Source organism: Hyperolius riggenbachi, chromosome 11, assembly GCF_040937935.1.
Source record: "Hyperolius riggenbachi isolate aHypRig1 chromosome 11, aHypRig1.pri, whole genome shotgun sequence".
In the NCBI taxonomy this organism is placed as follows: domain Eukaryota; kingdom Metazoa; phylum Chordata; class Amphibia; order Anura; family Hyperoliidae; genus Hyperolius; species Hyperolius riggenbachi.
In genome coordinates this window covers 9,322,543-9,343,655 of record NC_090656.1, presented here as the reverse complement: position 1 = coordinate 9,343,655, position 21,113 = coordinate 9,322,543, and the positions used below count along the sequence as shown (strand labels likewise).

At 46.1% G+C, this 21,113-nt stretch overlaps 1 protein-coding gene across 1 annotated transcript in view; it reads right to left on the bottom strand.

The window, feature by feature from the left end:
* Positions 1-21,113, bottom strand: part of ATP2C2 (ATPase secretory pathway Ca2+ transporting 2) — a 214,591-nt gene that overhangs the window by 128,718 nt on the left and 64,760 nt on the right. Inside the window, exons 2-4 of the mRNA XM_068260802.1 lie at positions 16,829-16,939; positions 13,837-13,953; positions 480-569 (exon numbers count right to left, since the gene is read on the bottom strand). Of these exons, the coding sequence (XP_068116903.1) occupies positions 480-569; positions 13,837-13,953; positions 16,829-16,939 (318 nt within the window). The remainder of the gene's footprint in view (positions 1-479; positions 570-13,836; positions 13,954-16,828; positions 16,940-21,113) is intronic.

The window sequence follows — 21,113 nt, the reverse complement described above, 5'->3', positions numbered from 1 at the left end:
GTAGCTGGGGGTCACAGAGAGGTAGCTGGGGGTCACAGAGAGGTAGCTGGGGGACACAGAGAGGTAGCTGGGGGACACAGAGAGGTAGGCGGGGGGTCACAGAGAGGTAACTGGGGGACACAGAGAGGTAGCTGGGGGTCACAGAAAGGTAGCTGGGGGTCACAGAGAGGTAGCTGGGGGACACCGAGAGGTAGCTGGGGGACACCGAGAGGTAGCTGGGGGACACGGAGAAGTAGTTGGGAGACACAGAGAGGTAGCTGGGGGACATAGAGGTGTGGCTAGAGGATATAGAGACACAGTAGGGGAGGAGCAAGAGGTTAGCTGGATGACACATCACAGGTGGAGAACAGAGGGGAGGTTGGAGGATGGAGAGATGCTGATTGGAGAATAGAGAGAGTTATAGATGAGCACAGGTAACAGGTCCATTAAGGGGACTGATAATAGCGGCAGTAGAAGTCACCACGCCTTTCCCAACTTACCACCGTAATGCTGACCGCGTCCTCGTATTCCTTTGTGATGACGCTGACCAAGGCGGAGCCCAACAGCAACAGGATGAGAGGGTTTGTAAACTGACAAAACAAGGGGGTGAGAATATTAGAAACTTCATATTTAAAGTTCAACTTCAGCTATTCTTTGTAATGTTTAGATACAGAAAGGAACTGTTACACTAATAGTGCCCATATATGGTACAATAAAAACGTTAGATTTTCCCGTGTATTCAACCAAAACGATCGAATTGAATCTTATTTTCAATTAAGAAAAAGGAACGATTATCCCATTTTTTCAATAAAAATTCGATCGGACATGTTGGAAAAATCTTTATATTTGATCTAACAGAAAAATCGAACTAAATGATCTACCGGTAATCAAAAAAAAAAAAAAAAAAAAGAGAAAAAAAATTGTAAATGTATGGGCACCATAAGAGCTGCATGCAGAAAAGGAGGAAGATCTTAGACAAGGTGGCAGCCTGGCTTTCAGATTCCCACCTGCCCGTATTGCTAAAGAGAAAGTTGGAGGTTTCCTTCACACCTGTGATATGAGCCAAACGTTTTATTAGGGGTGCTCAGGCCAAATACCCAGAGTGCTTGATTCGCTCCTTATCGAGAAAATTGTAAAATTTAAATACATGTAAACACATACCGTACATACAAATAAGTACATTTCTTCCAGAGTAAAATGAGCCATAAATTACTTTTCTCCTATGTTGCTGTCTCTTACAGTTGGTAGTAGAACTCTGACATTATCGACGGGTTTTGGACTAGCCCATCTCTTCATGGGGGATTTGCAAGGCTTTCTTTATTTTCAAAAGCACTTAGTGAATGGCAGTTGCCAAATAAGTGTACAGCAAGGAGGGAGGCTGGCCAGCACCTTTGTATAACTCCTTTTTAAGGAATCCTATACAATAAAATGCAAGTGTCCCTGCGTCATCAACTGAATGGTTGTGTGTCCCTGGCTTTCTTGTACTGAGCATGTGCGCAGCCAGGGCAGTTAGGACACAGGGCTGCATCTGACAGATTGCTGTGTGTGGTTCACAGAGGTTCTCATTGCATTGTGGGAAATAACAGCTTTTTCCACCTGCCAAGCAAGCAGCTCCCTGTGTGCATATACTTGAGACAGTGGTGGTGAACGAGCAAGTGGGACGCGTATGTGCGCGCATTGCGGGGGGTAACCGCTGTGACCTAGCTCCCGTTTTTTAATGGGCGGGCCTTTTTGCTAGTGTCTTTATAAAGAATAAAGACCATGCTGAGAATCTCTTATGAAGAGATGGACTAGTCCAAAACCTGTCAGTAATGTCAAATTTCTACTGCCTACTGTAAGTGACAGCAACATCTGAGAAAAGTAATTTATGGCTCATTTTAATCTAAAAGAAACATACTTCTTATTTGTATGTGTTTACATATATGTTTTAAATGTTACAATTTTTCGCGATAGTGCCCCTGTAAAGAGAGCCCAAGGTGGGCACCTAAACTTTGGCGAAGCTGGTTATTTCGGCTGTGAGCCAAAGCTGGGTGCTGTCACAGCAGCAATGCTATGATGCGCACCCCGCGTAGTGGTAATTCTGGGCTGTGGTGGCTGCCAGACCCTGAATTACAGCCCCCTCTGACTTGCGACGACTCGGAGGGGAAATAGTATTTAATCCCGCTTTGGAGATTAGCGGCAGCAGGGACAGCTGTCATTCTGCTCTTCCCGCGCCAAACTGAGCTGCGCCGAGACAATATGTACTCTAGATTTTGGGCCTCGTGGTCCTTTTGGTAAGCTGAAGCAGAGATACAGTGGGTTGCTAAAGTATTCGGCCCCCTTGATGTTATCCACATTTTGTCACATTACTGCCACAAACATGCATCAATTGTATTGGAATTCTACATGAAAGTCCAATACAAAGTGGTGTACATGTGAGAAGTGGAACCAAAATCATACATGATTCCAAACATTCTGCAAAGTGGGGTGTGCATAATTATTCAGCCCCCTAAGTCAATACTTTGTAAAACCACCTTTTGCTGCAATTACAGCTGCCAGTCTTTTAGGGTATGTCTCTACCAGCTTTGCACATCTAGAGACTGAAATCCTTGCCCATTATTCTTTGCAAAACAGCTCCAGCTCAGTCAGATTAGATGGACAGCGTTTGTGAACAGCAGTTTTCAGATCTTGCCACAGATTCTCGATTGGATTTAGATCTGGACTTTGACTGGGCCATTCTAACACATAGATATGTTTTGTTTTAAACCATTCCATTGTTGCCCTGGCTTTGTGTATAGGGTCGATGTCCTGCTGGAAGGTGAACCTCCGCCCCAGTCTCAAGTCTTTTGCAGGCTCCAAGAGGTTTTCTTCCAAGATTGCCCTGTATTTGGCTCCATCCATCTTCCCATCAACTCTGACCAGCTTCCCTGTCCCTGCTGAAGAGAAGCACCCCCGAGCATGAGCCTGCCACCACCATATTTGACAGTGAGGATGGTGTGTTCAGAGTGATGTGCACTGTTAGTTTTCCGCCACACATAGCGTTTTGCATTTTGGCCAAAAAGTTCCACTTTGGTCTCATCTGACCAGAGCACCTTCTTCCACATGGTTGCTGTGCCCCCCACATGGCTTGTGGCAAACTGCAAACGGGACTTCTTATGCTTTCTGTTAACAATGCCTTTCTTCTTGCCACTCTTCCATAAAGGCCAACTTTGTGCAGTGCTCAACTAATAGTTGTCCTATAGACAGAGTCTCCCACCTGAGCTGTAGATCTCTGCAGCTCGTCCAGAGTCACCATGGGCCTCTTGACTGCATTTCTGATCAGCGCTCTCCTTGTTCGGCCTGTGAGTTTAGGTGGAGGGCCTTGTCTTGGTAGGTTTACAGTTGTGCCATACTCCTTCCATTTCTTAATGATCGCGTGAACAGTGCTCCGTGGGATGTTCAAGGCTTTGGAAATCTTTTTGTAGCCTAAGCCTGCTTTAAATTTCTCAATAACTTGATCCCTGACCTGTCTGGTGTGTTGTTCATAAACTGAGGAGTCGGAGTCAGATGGTTTTTGTACCGACTCCACAGCCCTGGCGGATACCTGAAGCACAACCTGAACCCCGGCGTTCCTGAGTTTTGCCTTTCATACGATATACACTTTGCCATTGAAAAGATGCACAATGCGATGGTTCTCGTTTTATTCTTTTATGTAAGCCTTCGATCAGCGACACTTGTGGTTCCCATGACGACCATGAAGAATAATTTATTTTTACCATCAAGCAAAAGGTGTCCAGACAGAATATTAAAGTGTGAAGCGCGTGTGGGAATAAAGGACAGACAACGCAGAGTACAGCGAGCCTGCAGGAAGAAAACAACAAGACATTTGCAAAGCGCTTTTCTCCAGTACGACCCAAAGCGCAAAAGCTCAGATCAGTACATAGTGATGTGTACAGGGGAAAAGTCATGTGATCATAAATGACTAAACTGGTTGCTTTTCAGTGTTGATTTAAATACTTCCAGGGTGGAGCTGTCTTGATTGGGTGTGGCAAGGCGTTTCGAAGCATAGGGGCAGCATGACAGAAGAAGTGTAAGGGATGCCGTTGCTGAACCTATCACCCTGACCCTGGCTTTTCTAAATGCTTGCGAGTCAATGAAAACAAACAAACAAGCAGCCGGGATTGGTGTTTGGAATCTGCTGGCTGCATACTTGTTCCAGGTTAGTGAGTTACAGGCTCAATAAAGCAGGGGTCTTACTTGTGAAAATCTGCAACATTTTGCCCCAATGCTGCGCCTCTGACACAGGAGACCAGGGTTCAAATCTCAGCTCTTCCTGTTCAGTAAGCCAGCACCTATTCAGCAAGGAGTCCTTGGGCAAAAAATGTCGCACTGCTTCGTGAACCAATGAGAATCCTCCCTGGGGAGGGACGATTCTCATTGGTCTAATGCAATCCAGTTGTAGCCAGGTGCTTGGCCCAACTACAGACCTGCATGCTTGTACTCCTTATCCATTACCTGAAGAAGCGGGGGTCACACCTACGAAACGCGTTGCATCTTCCTCTGGAGTATGTAAATAAACTTGTATCTTTGATCCAGTTTACGCTATATTAATCCACCCTTGGTGGAGGGATTTTTCCCTCATCTATGGAGAGCGACTTCTTAATCCTGAGTGGGGTCAGGTCTGATCTCCCCACCTGCCTATACAGTGGTTGCCTGGATGGTAAACCTGCTTTGTGAGTATAGCTTCATTACTCTACCATTCTCATTCAATTACCAGTACATACCACACTACATCGGGCTCTTGGTGTCCCTTCTCTGTGTTTGCCTTACTGAATAGGGATGATCAATTTTTTCTGAGTGAATGCAAAATTATGTAAATTTGTATGTAAATATAATGCAGCTTGAAAATGGACCAATCCATTTAAACCTGGGCGGGATTGGATTGGTCCATTTTCAACCTGCATATATTTGCATACAAACGTCCATACATTTGCATAAACGCAGAAAATTTGCATACCCTATTACTGAACAGGAAGAGCCAAGAATTGATAGGGCAACTGAAGTGAGAGGGATATGGAGGCTGCCATATTTATTTCCATTTAAGCAATACCAGTTGCCTGGCAGCCCTGCTGATCCTCTGCCTCTAATACGATTAGCCATAGCCCCTGAACAAGCATCCAGCAGATCAGTTGGTTCTAACATTACTGTCAGATCTGACAAGACTAGCTGCATGCTTGTTTCTGGTGTTATTAAGATACTACTGCAGAGAAATAGACCAGCAGGGCTGCCAGGCAACTGGTATTGATTAAAAGGAAATAAATATGGCAGCCTCCGGATACCTCTTACTTCAGTTCCCTTGAACCCAGGTCTCCTGAGTCAGAGGCAGAGCCCTTAACCATTACACTATCCAGCCATTGCTGGAACAAATGGATTCAATCCAAAAGCATTGATGTGAATGGATCATATTGCTTTGCATCAGATCCGCTCGCATCAGTTGGGATCCATTCAGTTCCGTTTCAATAAATGTAGCATTTTCTCTGGCAGTGTGAAAGTAGCCTTAGCAGGGGCGTTGCTAGCCCCAAAGATCAGTGGCATGTGCCCCGGATCTATTCTCAGGTGCCCTGGATGTCCCCCAGGCAGAGTCAGCTGTGGTGCCTCAATGGCAGGCATGCTGGGAGCTGTGGTGCATCAATCGGGGGCATGCTGGGTGCTGTGGAGCCTCTATGTGGGCATAGTGGGTGCTCTGGTGCCATGCTGGGCACTGTGCTGCCTTTATGGGGGCATGAAGGGAGCTGTGGTTATTCTATGGGGGCATGCTGGGAGTAGTAGTGCCTCAATGGGAGGTCTGTGGGAGCATGGGAGGAAGTCCACTAGAAGGTCAGGGAATGCTGGGGGGGGGGGGGGGGGGGTGCTGCCCGCCCAAATAGGCAGCCCGCCCAGCAGAAAGCCAGACCAGCCAGCACAGAAGCCAAGTAACTCCGCCTAGTTATGTTTGCGCAACACTGCCTATTTATGTGATACGCTGCATTTTGGTTTTTATTTTTTTGTACTAATACAGAGGGGGCTTCATCCAACATTTTGCTGGGCAGGCCTACTTAGACCGCTGTTAAAGAGGAACTTCTGTGAAAATAATTAATAAAAAAGGGCTTAATTTTTACAATAATTATATATAAATGATTTAGTCACTGTTGGCCTATTGTAAAATATTTCCTCTCCCTGATTTACATTCTGACATTTATCACATGGTGACATTTTTACTGCTGGCAGGTGATGTCACTGGAAGAAGATACTGCTTGCTTTTTTTTGGCAGTTGGAAACAGCTGCTATTTCCCACAATGCAACCAGGCTCCCACAGTGTGATGTCAGTACCATGGTGCTGACATCACACTGTGGGAGGGGTTTCACCACAAAATAGCCATACAGAGCCCCCTAATGGTCTGTTTGTGAAAAGGAAAAGATTTCTCATGGGAAAGGGGGTATCAGCTACTGATTGAGATGAAGTTCAATTCTTGGTCGGAGTTTCTCTTTAAGTCTGATGTAAAGAATGGTGATGACACCACACACGGTAACATCATGCTAGTAATGTCTCTCTGGCAGTCAGTCAGGTCAGGCCGGGGATTATACAAACCTTTTCCTGCTCTCCAGAGGACGGAGAAACCTGCTAAGTGTTCTCTCAGTAATTCTCACAGAGTGTATAAAGTGCACCATTATTAGGCTCCATTTTATTTTCCTGACAGGTTTTCAGAGGCTGCACCGGGCCGCTGCCCTATCCTACTGGGAGCCACAGATTGCTTCCACTAAGTGAAATTACAGAGAACCTCTTGGCAGCGCCCCAAGGAGCCAGCGGGCGTCCTAGTGCTTTCCAGGAAAGACACGAATTACAGCGGCTACCCAGGGCTGTGGAGCACAGAAGCAAACCTGGACTGCATTAATTATTATTATTTAGTATTTGTACAGCGCTGCGGAAGATGTCGGTGCTGTATAGAGTACATAGTTATGTCACTGACTGTCCCTCAAAGGAGCTCACAATCTAATCCTACCATAGTCGTAGGTCTATGTATGTATCGTGCAGTGTATGTGTTGTCTACCGCCAATTTAGGAGGAAGCGAATTAATTTATTTGTATTTTTTTGGGGATGTGGGAGGAAACTGGAGTGCCCAGAGGAAACCCACACAGACACAGGGAGATCATACAAACCCTGTGCAGATAGGGCCCTGGCTGGGATTTGAACTAGGGACCCAGCTCTGCTAGACGAAAATGCCGACCAATTCGATACCGTGGCCCCCCGAGGGTGATTGGGTAGCTGATCAGCAAAGTGCTAGTGCAGCGTCACCCTATGAGGGTGTTCCCACAGTGGCGCTGCGGTTTGGTGTAAAGTCACAAACATGCTGAATGCAGCATTTTCTGGAGCTATTTAGGTTGAACCAAAGTGCAAAAACGCACATTCATTCGGGCTAAAGGAGGCGGAGAGCTGAAACGCAATACTTGCCTACGCAGATGGTCCAGAGGCATCCCAGTTCCTCTTGTAGCCCACCGGTGCTGCCATGGACCCTCCCGTCCACAAACGAGCGTCACTGTACTGGGCAAACATGAGTACAGTACATGCGGCAGAACGAAGAAGCTTGTACTTGGACGGACGCACACCTACGAGCATTCATGTGAAACCCCCTCTGCTGACATCTGCGCCACAATAAGCGGCGACAGCGCCCAAATTACCCCCCGGGTGTGGTATGCATTGTAATGGAGTGCTGCAGGTGCCCATATTACCTGCTTTGGGTCCATGAGAGCTTATGCAACAGGGAGCACAAGGAGGATCCGGGACTATCCAGGGACTTTCCTCTACTGGAGGCCATTTGTTTTTATGTTTTCACTTACGGCTTGCTTTAAAATTGGATAACAAGTACCACTTTATATTGGGAGCCCCGATCCTAACAAATAGGCCCTTTTGTGTGGCTTCTGGAAGGTTCTGAGCTCACTGCAGACACAGTGCCTGCGCCAGACTAGGGAATTAGGTCTGACTGACGTGGATAATTACACCAGGCTTTATATCACAGGTGAAGAAGGAAGAGCAGCAGACATAGTTGACCAAAGACACGGAGGCGGCCTTAACCACTTGACGACCAGGGGATTTATGGCTGATCTGTGCTGCGTGGGCTCTCCAGCCCGCAGCACAGATCAGGATAGAGCCAGGGCGATCAGATTTACCCCCTTTTTTCCCCACTAGGGGGATGTCCTGCTGGGGGGGTCTGATCGCCACCGGCTTGCTGCGCTTTGCGAGGGCGCTCTTCAAAGCCCCCCTCCTCAGCGTTCTCTGCGCTCCGTCCCTCTCCCTCCCCCTGTGAGCTGCGCAGGACGGATATCCGTCCTGCGCATTGAAGGATAGGCTTCAGCCTATCATAGGCCGGCGATCCCCGGCCAATCAGAGGCCGGGGATCGGCGATCTGCCTTACGGCGCTGCTGCGCAGCAGCGCCGTATGTGGTAAACAGCGGGATTTCTTCCCCGCGTGTTTAATTTTGCCGGCGAGCCGCGATCGGCGGCTCTCCGGCTGTTCACGGAGACACCCTCCGTGAACGGACATGGAAAGGCCGCTCGTACGAGCGGCCGTTTCCATGAAAACCCGCAGACGACTAGTTTATGCCAATCGGCGTTAGCTGGTCATCAAGAGGTTAAAGGATACACGAAGTGACATGTGACTTGATGATGTGTACGCAGGGCCGGATTTCTGGAAAGGCCAGAAAGGCCATGGCGATAAAATTAGATAAGATAAGAAGGGCGGCATGACTTGGAGAGAGAAGAGGTCATATGTCAAAGTAAATCACCTCTTCTGGTCCTGCAGCGCAGCCAGTCAGCGCCCTGCTCTGCACTAATAGCTGAATTCCAGAGATCCCCAATCCCAGCATCTCTCTCTCACTTCCTGATGTGTTAAAACAATCAGGATCAATCATAACGGTCACCTGATAATCCATTCCTTTGTATGATAGACTTACAGATCGATGTGAGAAATACCAGAGATTTGCATTACAAAGCAGATAGAACCAAGTTCCGCTGAGTTTTAATGCAGGCATTCCCAAACATCAGTGATATCTGCAGTTTCTTTACCTCTTTTACAGCTTTGACACTGACCCCTGCAGTTGTTAATTTATCTAATCCTAATTTATGACTGTTTTTCTTTTTTTTTCCTAGTAGCAGTGGTCGCTTCTCTTCCTTAGTTAACTCTTTCCTGACTAATTTTCTGTCCTCCAGCTCCTACCATCTATGAGACTGCAGGATAAAAAATGCTGTTTTCTTCCCTTTCAATGCTAAACTGTCATTTTAAATAACACCTGAGCAGTGGTGCTCATCCAATATTTGGGTATCCGAACTACCCAGATAATCTGAACTTTTTCCACTATCAGAACTTTGAATAGCAATTCGGATATTTTTTTAAAATCTGAATAGCACTGTCCGAGCAAACTCGGATTTCCCATCTGAGAGAGAGAGAGAGGGATTTTAAGTCCCCACATCATTAGAAAAACATGATGCCACATGCCTCATTTACCCTAAAAAAACGTTTTAAAGGCAATTTAAATAAGCCTTCTTCAGACTTTGTCCCCGTATACTGCCAATATGTTAGAGCAACCACCATATGTACATTCAGCATTCAAAAGAGATGCATAGATTTTTCAGCAAATATAAATAAATGTCATTCAGATGCTTTAAAGTGGAGCTGAACTCTTGCACAGGACAGAAGGAAAACAGAGATATGTACCCTGTATGTATTTAGAGAGCCTGTCTAATTCCCCTCTCCTCTGTGTCACAAGTTGTAATTTGATCTCTACACTGTGAGGGTCACCTGACTGCCACAACAGCTAAGCTCATTTGAAAGCACAGGATGTTAAAAATATGTCTTCTTCCATAAAAGCAGGAAGTAGACACACTGCAGATTTATTGCAGGATTTGTATCAGCTGTAACAAAAATGTTTTTATTGAAAGGTTATGTTGTTGCAAATCTTTTAGAGCAGAGAGGAAGTTCTGAGTTCAGGTCCACTATAATTACAACAGAACATCCAAAGTGGGTCTTGACAGGATGTTTGCTACTTACCTGTTCTCTGTCTTGTATGGGCTTCTCTCCATTGCACTGCCCTGCCACCTGTTGGTGACTCCGACTGCAGCCAGTCGCACAGAGGACAAAGAAGCAGCGCATTCTCTGGCCATTCGTGCTCCCTGTAATTTCTCGCTCCTGCCCATGGCCGGTACAGTGTTATGCATTCTTGACAAGTACCGGTCATACATCAGCGTCATTTCGCAAGTATGCTTGCCCAGAACACTATCGGCTGCTGTGCACAGTCGGGCAGGAGCGCAAATTACAGGAATTATTTGTTGAATGGGGGGCAGAGCAGCACAACTGAGATGAGCCCATTCAAACCAATGATCGCTAGTCAGAGTGTTGGACAATTCTTTTTATTTGGGGGGGGGGAGGGGGCTTGGTGACAGCAGGCCTAGGGCACTGGAAAGTACAAATCCGTCCCTGTGTGTACAGTGCCTAGCACACAAATAACTATGCTGTATTCCTTTTTTTCTTTCTCTGTTAAATATCAGGTATGTAAGTAGCTGACTCAGTCCTGACTCAGACAGGAAGTGACTACAGTGTGACCCTCGCTGATAAGGAATTCCCCTTTTTACCTCTTTCTTGCTCTCAGAAGCCATTCTCTGCTAGGAAAGTGTTTTATAGTTGGTATTTCTTATCAGTGAGGGTCACACTGTAGTCACTTCCTGTCTGAGTCAGGACTGAGTCAGCCACTTACATATCTGATATTTAACTCTTTCAGGCACAGAAAGAAAAAAAGGAACACAGCATAGTTATTTGTGTGCTAGGCACTGTACATACCCATGTCTATCTCATCATGTCACATGTCACTTCAGGTATCCTTTAAAGGAAACTTGAAGTGAAAGGGATATGGAGGCTGCCATATTTCTTTCTTTTTAAACAATGCACATTGCCTGGCTGTCCTGCTGATCCTCTGCCACTTTTAGCCATAGACCCTGAACTGTCTTTGTCAAGTCAGTGACACTGGTGTAGTGAAGCGCATGGTCATTGTCACCGACACACGGAACTTGCCTGGACTCCAGACCTACCATGCACCCCTTGTTGATGCCCCCACTGGCCACTTGTGATGTCCGAAGAGTGGAACATTAGGCATGTGAGATATTTTTGCTATCTCATACGTGCATTTATTGTGCAGTTTTGCAAACTGAATTAAATATATTGCACCATAGAAGCACTCTCTTCTATCTCCTTTTTCTGATACAGGCAACTGGGATTGTTTAAAGGGACTCCGAGCGCCTCTCATGGGTATGCCTTTAACACTCCGACCAGTACTGCAAAGTACTTAAAGATGCATACCTTTCTGTAGCTTGTGCTCTCCTCTTACATTTGATGCCTGAATCACCATTCTAATCTACACCAAATAGTTTTCGTTGGATTTCAATGTAAAAATCGCGGCTGACAACTTGGCTATGTTATAACTTCCGGGTCACCCTGTCTTCTCTGTTAGAGAAGTGCATCACTGAATGAAGCAGGAAGAGGAAGTGACACGCATGGCCATTGCAAGATTCTCCTCCAGAGGGGTCATAGCACGCCTTTGTTGGAAGTCGTCTGGCTTAACCTCCCTGGCGGTATATTAAAAACCGCCAGGGGGCAGCGCAGCCTTTTTGTTTTTTTATTTTTTTAAATCATGTAGCGAGCCTAGTGCTCGCTACATGATAGCCGCTCAGCGGCTATCCGGCGCTAGGCGATCAGGAAATCCCGTTCAAAGAAAGGGATTTCCTGGAGGGCTTCCCCCGACGCCATGGCGACAGGGCGGGATGACGTCACCGACGTCATGGACGTCGTGACGTCTAAGGGAGTCCCGATTCACCCCTTGCTGCTGCCTGGCGCTGATAGGCCAGGCAGCGCAGGCGTCTGGGCGGGGGGGGGGCTGTGCTGCGACGTGGAATGCGGCGAATCGGCGCGGGGCGGCGGCGATCGAAGTGCTGACGCAGCTAGCAAAGTGCTAGCTGCGTTCAGCAAAAAAAAAAAAAATTACTCAAATCGGCCCAGCGGGGCCTGAGAAAACCTCCTGCGCGGCTAACCCCGAACTACGTTCCTGGCGGGGTTACCGCCAGGAAGGTTAACCACTTCAGCCTTCAGTCGTTTTCACTTTATGCATCCGAGCAATGTTCACCTCCCATTCATTAGCCTATAACTTTATCACTACTTATCACAATGAACTGATCTATATCTTGTTTTTTCCGCCACCAATTAGGCTTTCTTTGGGTGGTACATTTTGCTAAGAGCCACTTTACTGTAAATGCATTTTAACACTAAGAATAAGAAAAAAAAACTGAAAAAATTCATTATTTCTCAGTTTTCAGCCATTATAGTTTTAAAATAATACATGCCTCCAAAATTAAAACTCACGTATTGTATTTGCCCATTTGTCCCGGTTATTACACCATTTAAATTATGTCCCTATCACAATGTATGGCGACGATATTTTATTTGGAAATAAAGGTGCATTTTTCCCGTTTTGCATCCATTACTATTTACAAGTTTTAAATTAAAAAAAAAAAATACAAATATTTCATCTTTACATTGATATTTAAAAAGTTTAGACCCTTAGGTAAATATTTACATTTTTATTTTTTTTATAGTAAACATTTTATTTGGGTATTTTTGGGAGGGTGGGATGTATACAGTAATTTTTTTCAGTAAATATGTGATTATTTTTTTTTACATTTTGTTGTAGTTTTACTTTTTGGCCACAAGATGGCAGCCATGAGTTTGTTTACATGATGTCACTCTAAGCGTAACATGTACGCTTAGAGGGACGCAAAAGCCAGAAAAAGCGAAGCTTCCGAGAGAAGCTGTCGCTTTTTCTGCGAGGGAGAGGAATCAGTGATCGGACACCATAGCCCGATTCATTGATTCCTGGGCTATCGATCTGCTGACCGGAAGCGCGCGTGCATGTTCGGCCGCGTGCGCACGCGCACATGGCCTCCTGGACGTAGCTAGTACGTCCAGGAGGCGAAAGTGGTTAAAGGCATGCCCTATACTAAGATGGCGCCTCGTTTGAAGTCTGACTTGATTAGCCAAATGCTTGTTTCTGGTGTGTGATTCAGACACTACTGCAGCCAGAGAGATGAGCAGGACAGCCAGGCAGCTGGTATTATTTAGAGGGGAATAAATATGGCAGCCTTCGTATCTCTTTCAGTTCAGATGCACAGTAGTGCTATCTTTCAAATGAAAATAAAATGCCTGGCTAAGACTGCTTATTCCTTACCTAACAGGAAGCATAACAAAAAAAATACAAAAAAAAACAAAAAAAAAAAACTTCTAAAAGTCAAATCAAATTCATTTCTAAATAAACTATTTCAGTATATCTAGAAAACCCCACAACCCAGTTGAAACTCTTTTAAAGAGAACCTGTCATGAAAAAAGGGCCCATGGAAGGTACGTACATCCAGGAGGTGAAAGCCTCTGGATCCTATCGAGACTTCCCCCTGTCCTCTCCCATCCCACGGTGGTCTCTCTAGGCCCCTCTGAATGGCAGCCATGTAAATATTTACCTTCTCGGCTCCAGCGAAGGCGCAGTAGCGGCTCTCCGCTCGGGATTAGGTGGAAATAGTCGATCCCAGTCGGGTTCGCTCTACTGCGCCTGCACTGGGGCCGGGAAGCTAAATATTTACATCCCCGCTGTTCGGAGGGGCCTAGAGAGACCACCGTGGGATGGAAGAGGACAGGGGGCAGTCTCGATAGGATCCAGAGGCTTTCCCCTCCCGGAGGTACGTACCCCCAGGGGCCCTTTTCTCATTACCGGTTCTCTTTAAAGTCATTCTTTTGAGAAAGGGTTCTGTGTGCCTGTGACAGCATCACTCACCTGGCCCAGGTATTTCTTCCACACGGGGTCAGAGTTGTCCACCTCAAACTCGTTCCAGCCATGTTTGACTCGCCGCTGGAGGACGGAGCTCTCGGATAGACCACTGTTCTCGTCCACCTGAGGAAGACAGGACAGGATAACTGGCTACACTCCTTAATCAGTTTGTGTGTTATAAATATTTAAAAGAGCATGTCACAACATGAAAAAAGCAATTCAAATGTGAAATACAAGGACCCCATAAATGTAATCTGATTGGGGCATATCTGTTTCAAAGGGGGAAAAAAATGATTATTAGTGATGGCCCGAACATGAATTTTTCGGTTTGCGAACTACAAACGCAAATTTCCGCAAAAGTTCGCAAAACAGGCGAATCTAGCGAAACCACCGTAAACTTCAATGGGCAGACAAACTTGTAGGCCTGGAACCCACTGGAATCAGCAAACGCAAAACGCAACCGCTAGCATTTTGTCTGAGCGGTTTGCAAGCGGATTCATGTGCGTTTTTGGTCATGTTTTGCAACATTGTATTTTTTTGCCCAGCGGGTGCGTAGCGTTTTGCGTTTTTATCCTGATTGGTCCTGTGAATTATTTTTCATTTTGTTACAGTGTGCTGAACCGCAAAACGCTAGCAAAACCGCTCAGTTTAGGTTTTGCTGAGCGTTTCCGCTAGCGGTTCAATACTTTACATTGAAGCGCTAACGCTCCCAAAATGCTGCAGGTCCTGCGTTTGCGTTTCTGAGAAACGCAAACGCTCCTGTGGAAGTTGCCCCATCCATTAACATCAGCTGAGCGTTTTGGCAAACTGCTAGCGTATCGCAGCGCTGCCAAAACGCTGCCAAAAGCGCTCCTGTGGGTTCCAGCCCTAAAACCTACAGGGACTGTTTCTGGTCTCAAAAGTGATGGAAAAGTTAATTTAAGGGGTCTAACATCCGGACCGTGGCATGCCGGAGGGGGATCTATGCCAAAATCCCACCAAAAGTTGATGCAGAGTCTTGTTTTAATCACTAAAGGGCAGAAATCACAGTACATTCCTAAATCTGTGGAATTAAGTGCTTTAAAACGTCTGATATGCATATACGGCGATAAGGTAGTGTAAGGGTTAGACTCGGTTCACACTGACAGACGAATTGCCGCATTAAACGCACCATAAACAACCGCAAAGAGCTTTAGTGATAACGTCAGGTGAACAAATCATTGTTTTTGCTAGTTGAAACCTCCAGGACATAAATGTTAGTCCTCCTGGTGGCAGTCATTGTGTAGTGGCCGCCGTTCTCTTGCACTCCCACAAACGTGCGCACAAGATCGTGGTTGTCCAGTCTCTATGGTCGGGCTGAGGTAGTTCATTGATAGTTAAGTGACCAAAAAAAAACCCCCCCACTGATTTTGCACTGAGGCCTTATGCAGGGGGCAGTAGTGGATAGTAGATGCCAGTAGTGGTGGTGAAGGATTATTGGGTTATGGCTGGTGCACTACTAGGACCAGCAGACCTGTCTCCAACAGCAATGAGGGCTTATACAGGGGGCAGTAGTGGATACTAGATGCCAGTAGAGGTGGTGAAGGATTATTGGGTTATGGTCGATGCACTACTAGGACCAGCAGTCTCCAACAGCTAAGTTGTGCACTGGACACAAAGCAGCAATACAATAGCAAGATAAACAATGTACCAGCCCTAAGGGCTTAGCTGTTCAGGACAATGTGGTAGCAGCAAGAATCTGCACTGAGGACACAGAACACAAGCCTGCCTCAGGGCCTATTTACACTTAACCAGTTGCTCTCAGTTAAAACTGAAAGAAAACTGATTTTCAAAGTAATGCCCATGTTTTTCTATGGCTCAGTTTTCACTATACACGGTTTAATCTGATATCTTTTTCACAATGCACTGCTATGGAAAAAAACGTGTACTAACGCAAACTAACACATACCAACGCTTACATACTAACGCATTAAGTGTAAAAGGACCCTAACGCTCTCCCTGTCGCAACATGAGGGGAATATGTAATTTGGGTATCGACTATTGTCGGCAGCTGTATTTTTCAGACTTTAAGACGCTCCTGACTATAAGACACACCCAGGCTTAGAGGACAAAGACCAGGGGAAAGTTATATACTAAATCTGGTGCATCCATGGTGAAGGGGCATCTTGTGGATTATGCCCCCTTTGTACCCCTTGTGTCTTCCTTGTGTCCTCCTCTATGCCCCTTTGTGTCCCCCTCTAGGCCCATTTGTGTCCCCTGTGTCCTCCTCTGCATGGGCACAGTACAGGGAGTCCCCGGCATTGCGGTGGGTTAGAGGTTGGTATTGGCAGCGTTCACAAGTCAGGAGCTCCCTGCATTTGGACTATAGGCCGCAGTGACTTCCACCCCCACCCCCCAATATTGGGGGAGAAAAGGGGAGTCTTAGGCATCGTTCACAGCTAGCTAGCGCAGATGACCGTGCGATCAGAACGCAACGCGTACGATCGCACACCATCTGCGCTGCTACCCGCTGCTCTGCTGATCCCCTCCATTGACAGTGATGGGTCAGCTCTGCTTTTGCGGGCAAAATGCAGGCAGCAGTACGCAAACGCATCATAGCGCATCATACTGTTGCGCAGCGCCTTTGATGTGAATGGCAGAAGGGCTGTCTAGCCCTTCTGCTGCTGTTGCATTTTTCCACGTCATACGCCCTTCCAAATGGGCACGGAAATAGGCCTTACAGTCCAAAAAATACAGTACCTCTTTTTTTTCAAATTAAACACTGAGTGCCTCTATAGCCGTAATTCTCATTACTTCCTATGTGCTGCGCCTAATTTACGGGAGGCAAGTTGCATTATGGATCAGAACCCCATTCTAAGTCATTTTAAAAGTGTAAAGCGCATAGAAAGGCAGGAAAGGAGGCACCGGAAGCAGCTCACAGTTGCAGGGAGATAGCCTGGCATGTGATGACATGTAATTAAACACTAACGAGAAGTGATTTACTGATGAGGGGCTAAATATAAATGGATGGGAGACTCACGTGTAAATATTTAATTAGCTCCTCTTCGCTCAGTCGGCTGGCTTCTTTGGCTGCTAATGGTATGACATCATCTCCCTGCTCCACCGATTTCAGCTCGCACTGCTCGTCCACCTGCGGTAACAAAGCAAAGACGCCATTGAGAGGTGCTGACTATATTCCTGCAAGCAAGATACGCTCAAGACACGATTACTCGTCCTGCATCCAGGCAGACGTGTCTAATCAAAATGGTTCCTGATGGGTGCGTGTTTAAGAGGCCCTGTAGTGACACATAGTAAAATGCATGGAATTATTCAGGATTCCCAATTTTAATAATAACAAAAACGTCTCTATAGCGCTTTTCACCCATAGGACTCACAGCGCTTAGGCTCTCTCAGATTCAGTAATTAGTAGGATGAAGTATTCACACAACAAAAGTTATATTTCTGCAAATGCCAAACTGAACAGGTGGGTTATTATGGGGTGTTTGAGGCTTAAGGTGGCCACACACGATACAATAAAATTATCCGATTTTACAGCACTTCGATAAATATGATCAGATCTCCCGAAAAAGTCGAAAGGTTTTTTTTTTTTCGATCGACTGAAAAATCTGACCGGATTTCCCATTTTTTTTTTCATTTTTAATTGATCCAGAATGCTGGAAATTTTTCTTCAGTTTTTCTAAAGATTGTATGGTGTGTGTTAGATTGTCAATTTATTAATATACACACCCCAGCAATTTTCTTAGAGTTGCCAATCATTTTTATCATAATTGGGGAAAAATTTAACATAGGTGTGTAGTACATTGGACATATTTTTGAAATGTTACAGTCAGAAAAATTGATTGCCAATTTTGAATTGAACAGATATTTAAAAAAATTGTATTGTGTGTGGCCACCTTTACTGGGTGTGAGCAGATAAGACTCAGACTCTATAAAAACGTAGAGTGGGTATTTTACCTTTTTATACAGCAAAAGCTCTTTAAAGACAAACAAAAAAACAAAATAAAACACTATGCAATGTTTTATTAAATGCCTTTTAAAAAAATCTGCATAATCAGGGCATTGCAAGGAAATTAATATTCCTGTATGTACGATGTGTTCAAGAGACGATTACTTGTCCCAAATATCCCCCCCCCCCTTCCTCCCCTGGACCATTTCCTACATTCCTCCGTCTGACTCAGGCCAGTAGATAAGCCCAGGTGCCGTGCAGAGGAGATGAAGGAACGCGCTGAGGTTATTTAATGAACTGGGACGCCCGCCAGGGAGGAAAGACGCCGCCAGTTCTCAGAACGCGAGCGCCGGAATCAGCTGAACTGTTTTATAGATCGCCTGTGATAGAACTACAGCAACGATTTCTAATGCTGGCCACACACACAGATTTTCCAAACGTCTATCAAACAACCGGGCCTCTTTGTAGTCTTTATCAAACTGATGAGATAAACATAGGTACATATAGTACTATAGTAGAATCTCGTTAGAGTAAACTTTGATATAGTAAACCTCTGGATATAGTAAACTCCACCCCCAAGTCCCAGCAAATACGTTTGTATAATTATACAATGTATGACCAATTCTGATATAGTAAACTACTTTTCCTGGGGCCTTGGAGTTTATTATAAAGGGATACTACTGTAGTACCTAATACTGTGAGCACAACTGATTATCTATACTGGGGAGCAGGGCCGGGCCGAGGCAGAGGCAAGAGAGGCTCCAGCCTCAGGGCGCTGTGTAGGAGGGGGCGTACAACTCACTCAGCTATCATTCTCCTATTGTGTTTGAAGCAGAGAGAAATAAGAAAAGGGGATACATGGCAGTCACTGCAAGACAGATAACTAGAGATTAAGGTAATGGTGGGGATGGGGTCCCTGCAGGGGCGTAACAATAGACCTTGCAAGAGATGCAGCTGCAGGGGGGCCCAGAATCCACAGGGGGCCCCATCCTGAGAGACTGATGACTAAGGGCAAAGAGAGAAAAAAAAACTTTCTGCTCTTTGCACAATTGTTGTAATGACTGCATCTGCTCAGCCACTGATAAGGAATCATACAAAGTTTTGAAGACATAGATGTGTGCACTAGCCCCATCCAATGTTTTGCAGGGGGCCCAGTGATTTCTAGTTACGTCCCTGGGGTACCTCTTAGTCTAATGGCAATCAGTGTGTGACGGCTGGGGTGGGAGGGATGGAGGAGGGGCCCCTTTAGTCTAATGGCAATCAGTGTGTGACGGCTGGGGTGGGAGGGATGGAGGGGCCTCTTAGTGTAATAGCAATCAGTGTGTGACAGCTGGGGTGGGAGGGATGGAGGGGCCTCTTAGTGTAATAGCAATCAGTGTGTGACGGCTGGGGTGGGAGGGATGGAGGAGGGGCCCCTTTAGTCTAATGGCAATCAGTGTGTGACGGCTGGGGTGGGAGGGATGGAGGGGCCTCTTAGTGTAATAGCAATCAGTGTGTGACAGCTGGGGTGGGAGGGATGGAGGGGCCTCTTAGTGTAATAGCAATCAGTGTGTGACGGCTGGGGTGGGAGGGATGGAGGAGGGGCCCCTTTAGTCTAATGGCAATCAGTGTGTGACGGCTGGGGTGGGAGGGATGGAGGGGCCTCTTAGTGTAATAGCAATCAGTGTGTGACGGCTGGGGTGGGAGGGATGGAGGGGCGCACTTTGGTTTCTCAGCCTTGGGTGCTGGAGGACCTTGTCCCGGCTCTGCTGGGGAGGGTACTTCTTAATATCGGGGGCACACCTAGTTATCTATATGGGGGGGCTACCTTATACTGGGGGAACATCTGTCTATCTACTGATTTTAAAAAGGTGCATAAATTGCATTGAGCATTGCATAGCCATGCGATTTTTTTTTTAAAACTTTGTTTTTATTATTTTCCAAACAAATAACAAAAGTACAGCATTGTTCATTATACAATGGTGATATCATAGGTTAACACCCCAAACTGAGATGACAGCAGCATGTCCCAAGCAACTGTGGGGGCATTGAGACCTTTTAGGGGGGGGGGGGGATTATGGAGAGATTACCAATTCACTAGAACAATGCAGAATTCTACAGAAAGTAACAAATAAGCCAAAAATAAAAGAAACAACAGGAAATAAAAACATTAGAGAGCACTGATAGCCATGAAACCAGTCTTGCCATGGTCAGACCTTCTTGGGTATATATAATAAGGATACTGGGGCGTAGGGGGGGGGGGGGGGAGAGTGGGGGGAAACATAGGGAGGGAGCTTAAGTTTGAGACGACTTCCACACTGTCCAGGGGTCCCAGATTTTCTCGAAGGCGGGCATATTCTCTCTAATGTATGAGGTCATCTTCTCCAGGGTGTAAATATACTGGATTTTATTAATGAGCTCGGGCCTGGAGCGAGGGAGAGATTTCCAGTGTTTGGCCAGTAAAGCCTTAGAGGCCCCACAGATTTGCCCAAGGAGTTTGTTTTGATGTTTGGATAGCTCCGGAATAGGCTTATGAAATAGGGCCGACCAGGGGTTAGGCTGGATCTGTTTCCCAAGAACTTCCGAAGCCAAGGTAAAGGACTGGGACCAGAATCCCGCAACTAAGGGGCAGGACCACCAGCAATGTGATTGGTCCGCTGGGGCCGAACAGCCCCGGAAGCAATGATCCGAAGAAACTAGGTTCTATTTGGCCAGTTGGACTGGGGTTCTATACCAGTCATAAAGCAGCCTATAGTTCCTTTCCTTGGTTAAGGTATGTCTAGAAGAACTGGCAATAGCGGAGAAGATGACCTCCCACTGAGATTCGTCCGTGAGGGCCCCCAGTCTATCCTGCCACTTAGTCATCGCTTTAGAGGGGCCAGAGAACCTGGCGTACCAGAGGTCATAATACATGCTAGAGATAAGGCCCTCTGGTAAGGGGGTAGAACAATATGTAGACTCTAAGTTAGATCGGGCTAGTCGGAGCCCCCCGGCGCATCTATGCTGCAAGAAATGTCTGATTTGCATGAATCTGAACCCCTCCGAGTCTGGGAGTTGATATTTCTCTTGTAGCTGCGGCCAGGAGGAGATGGATCCCTGAGACAATATGTCCGCTACTGAGACAATCCCCCTAGCCCTCCACACACCCCAGGCTGAAAGTCTAGGTTGTAGAATAAGGATTCAAGACTAGAAGAGGAGGCCAGATGGGGCAATATTTTGCCTAGAGATTTTTTGATGATTAGTGATTCCGCAATAGGGAATGCTTCGGAATTAGGGCCAAGACATGGCTTAGGTGTCCAAAGGAGACACTTAATGGGGAATATGTAAAAGAGAAACCGAGAGCCCAATAGTGTAATATGTTCAAAACAAGTGGGTATTT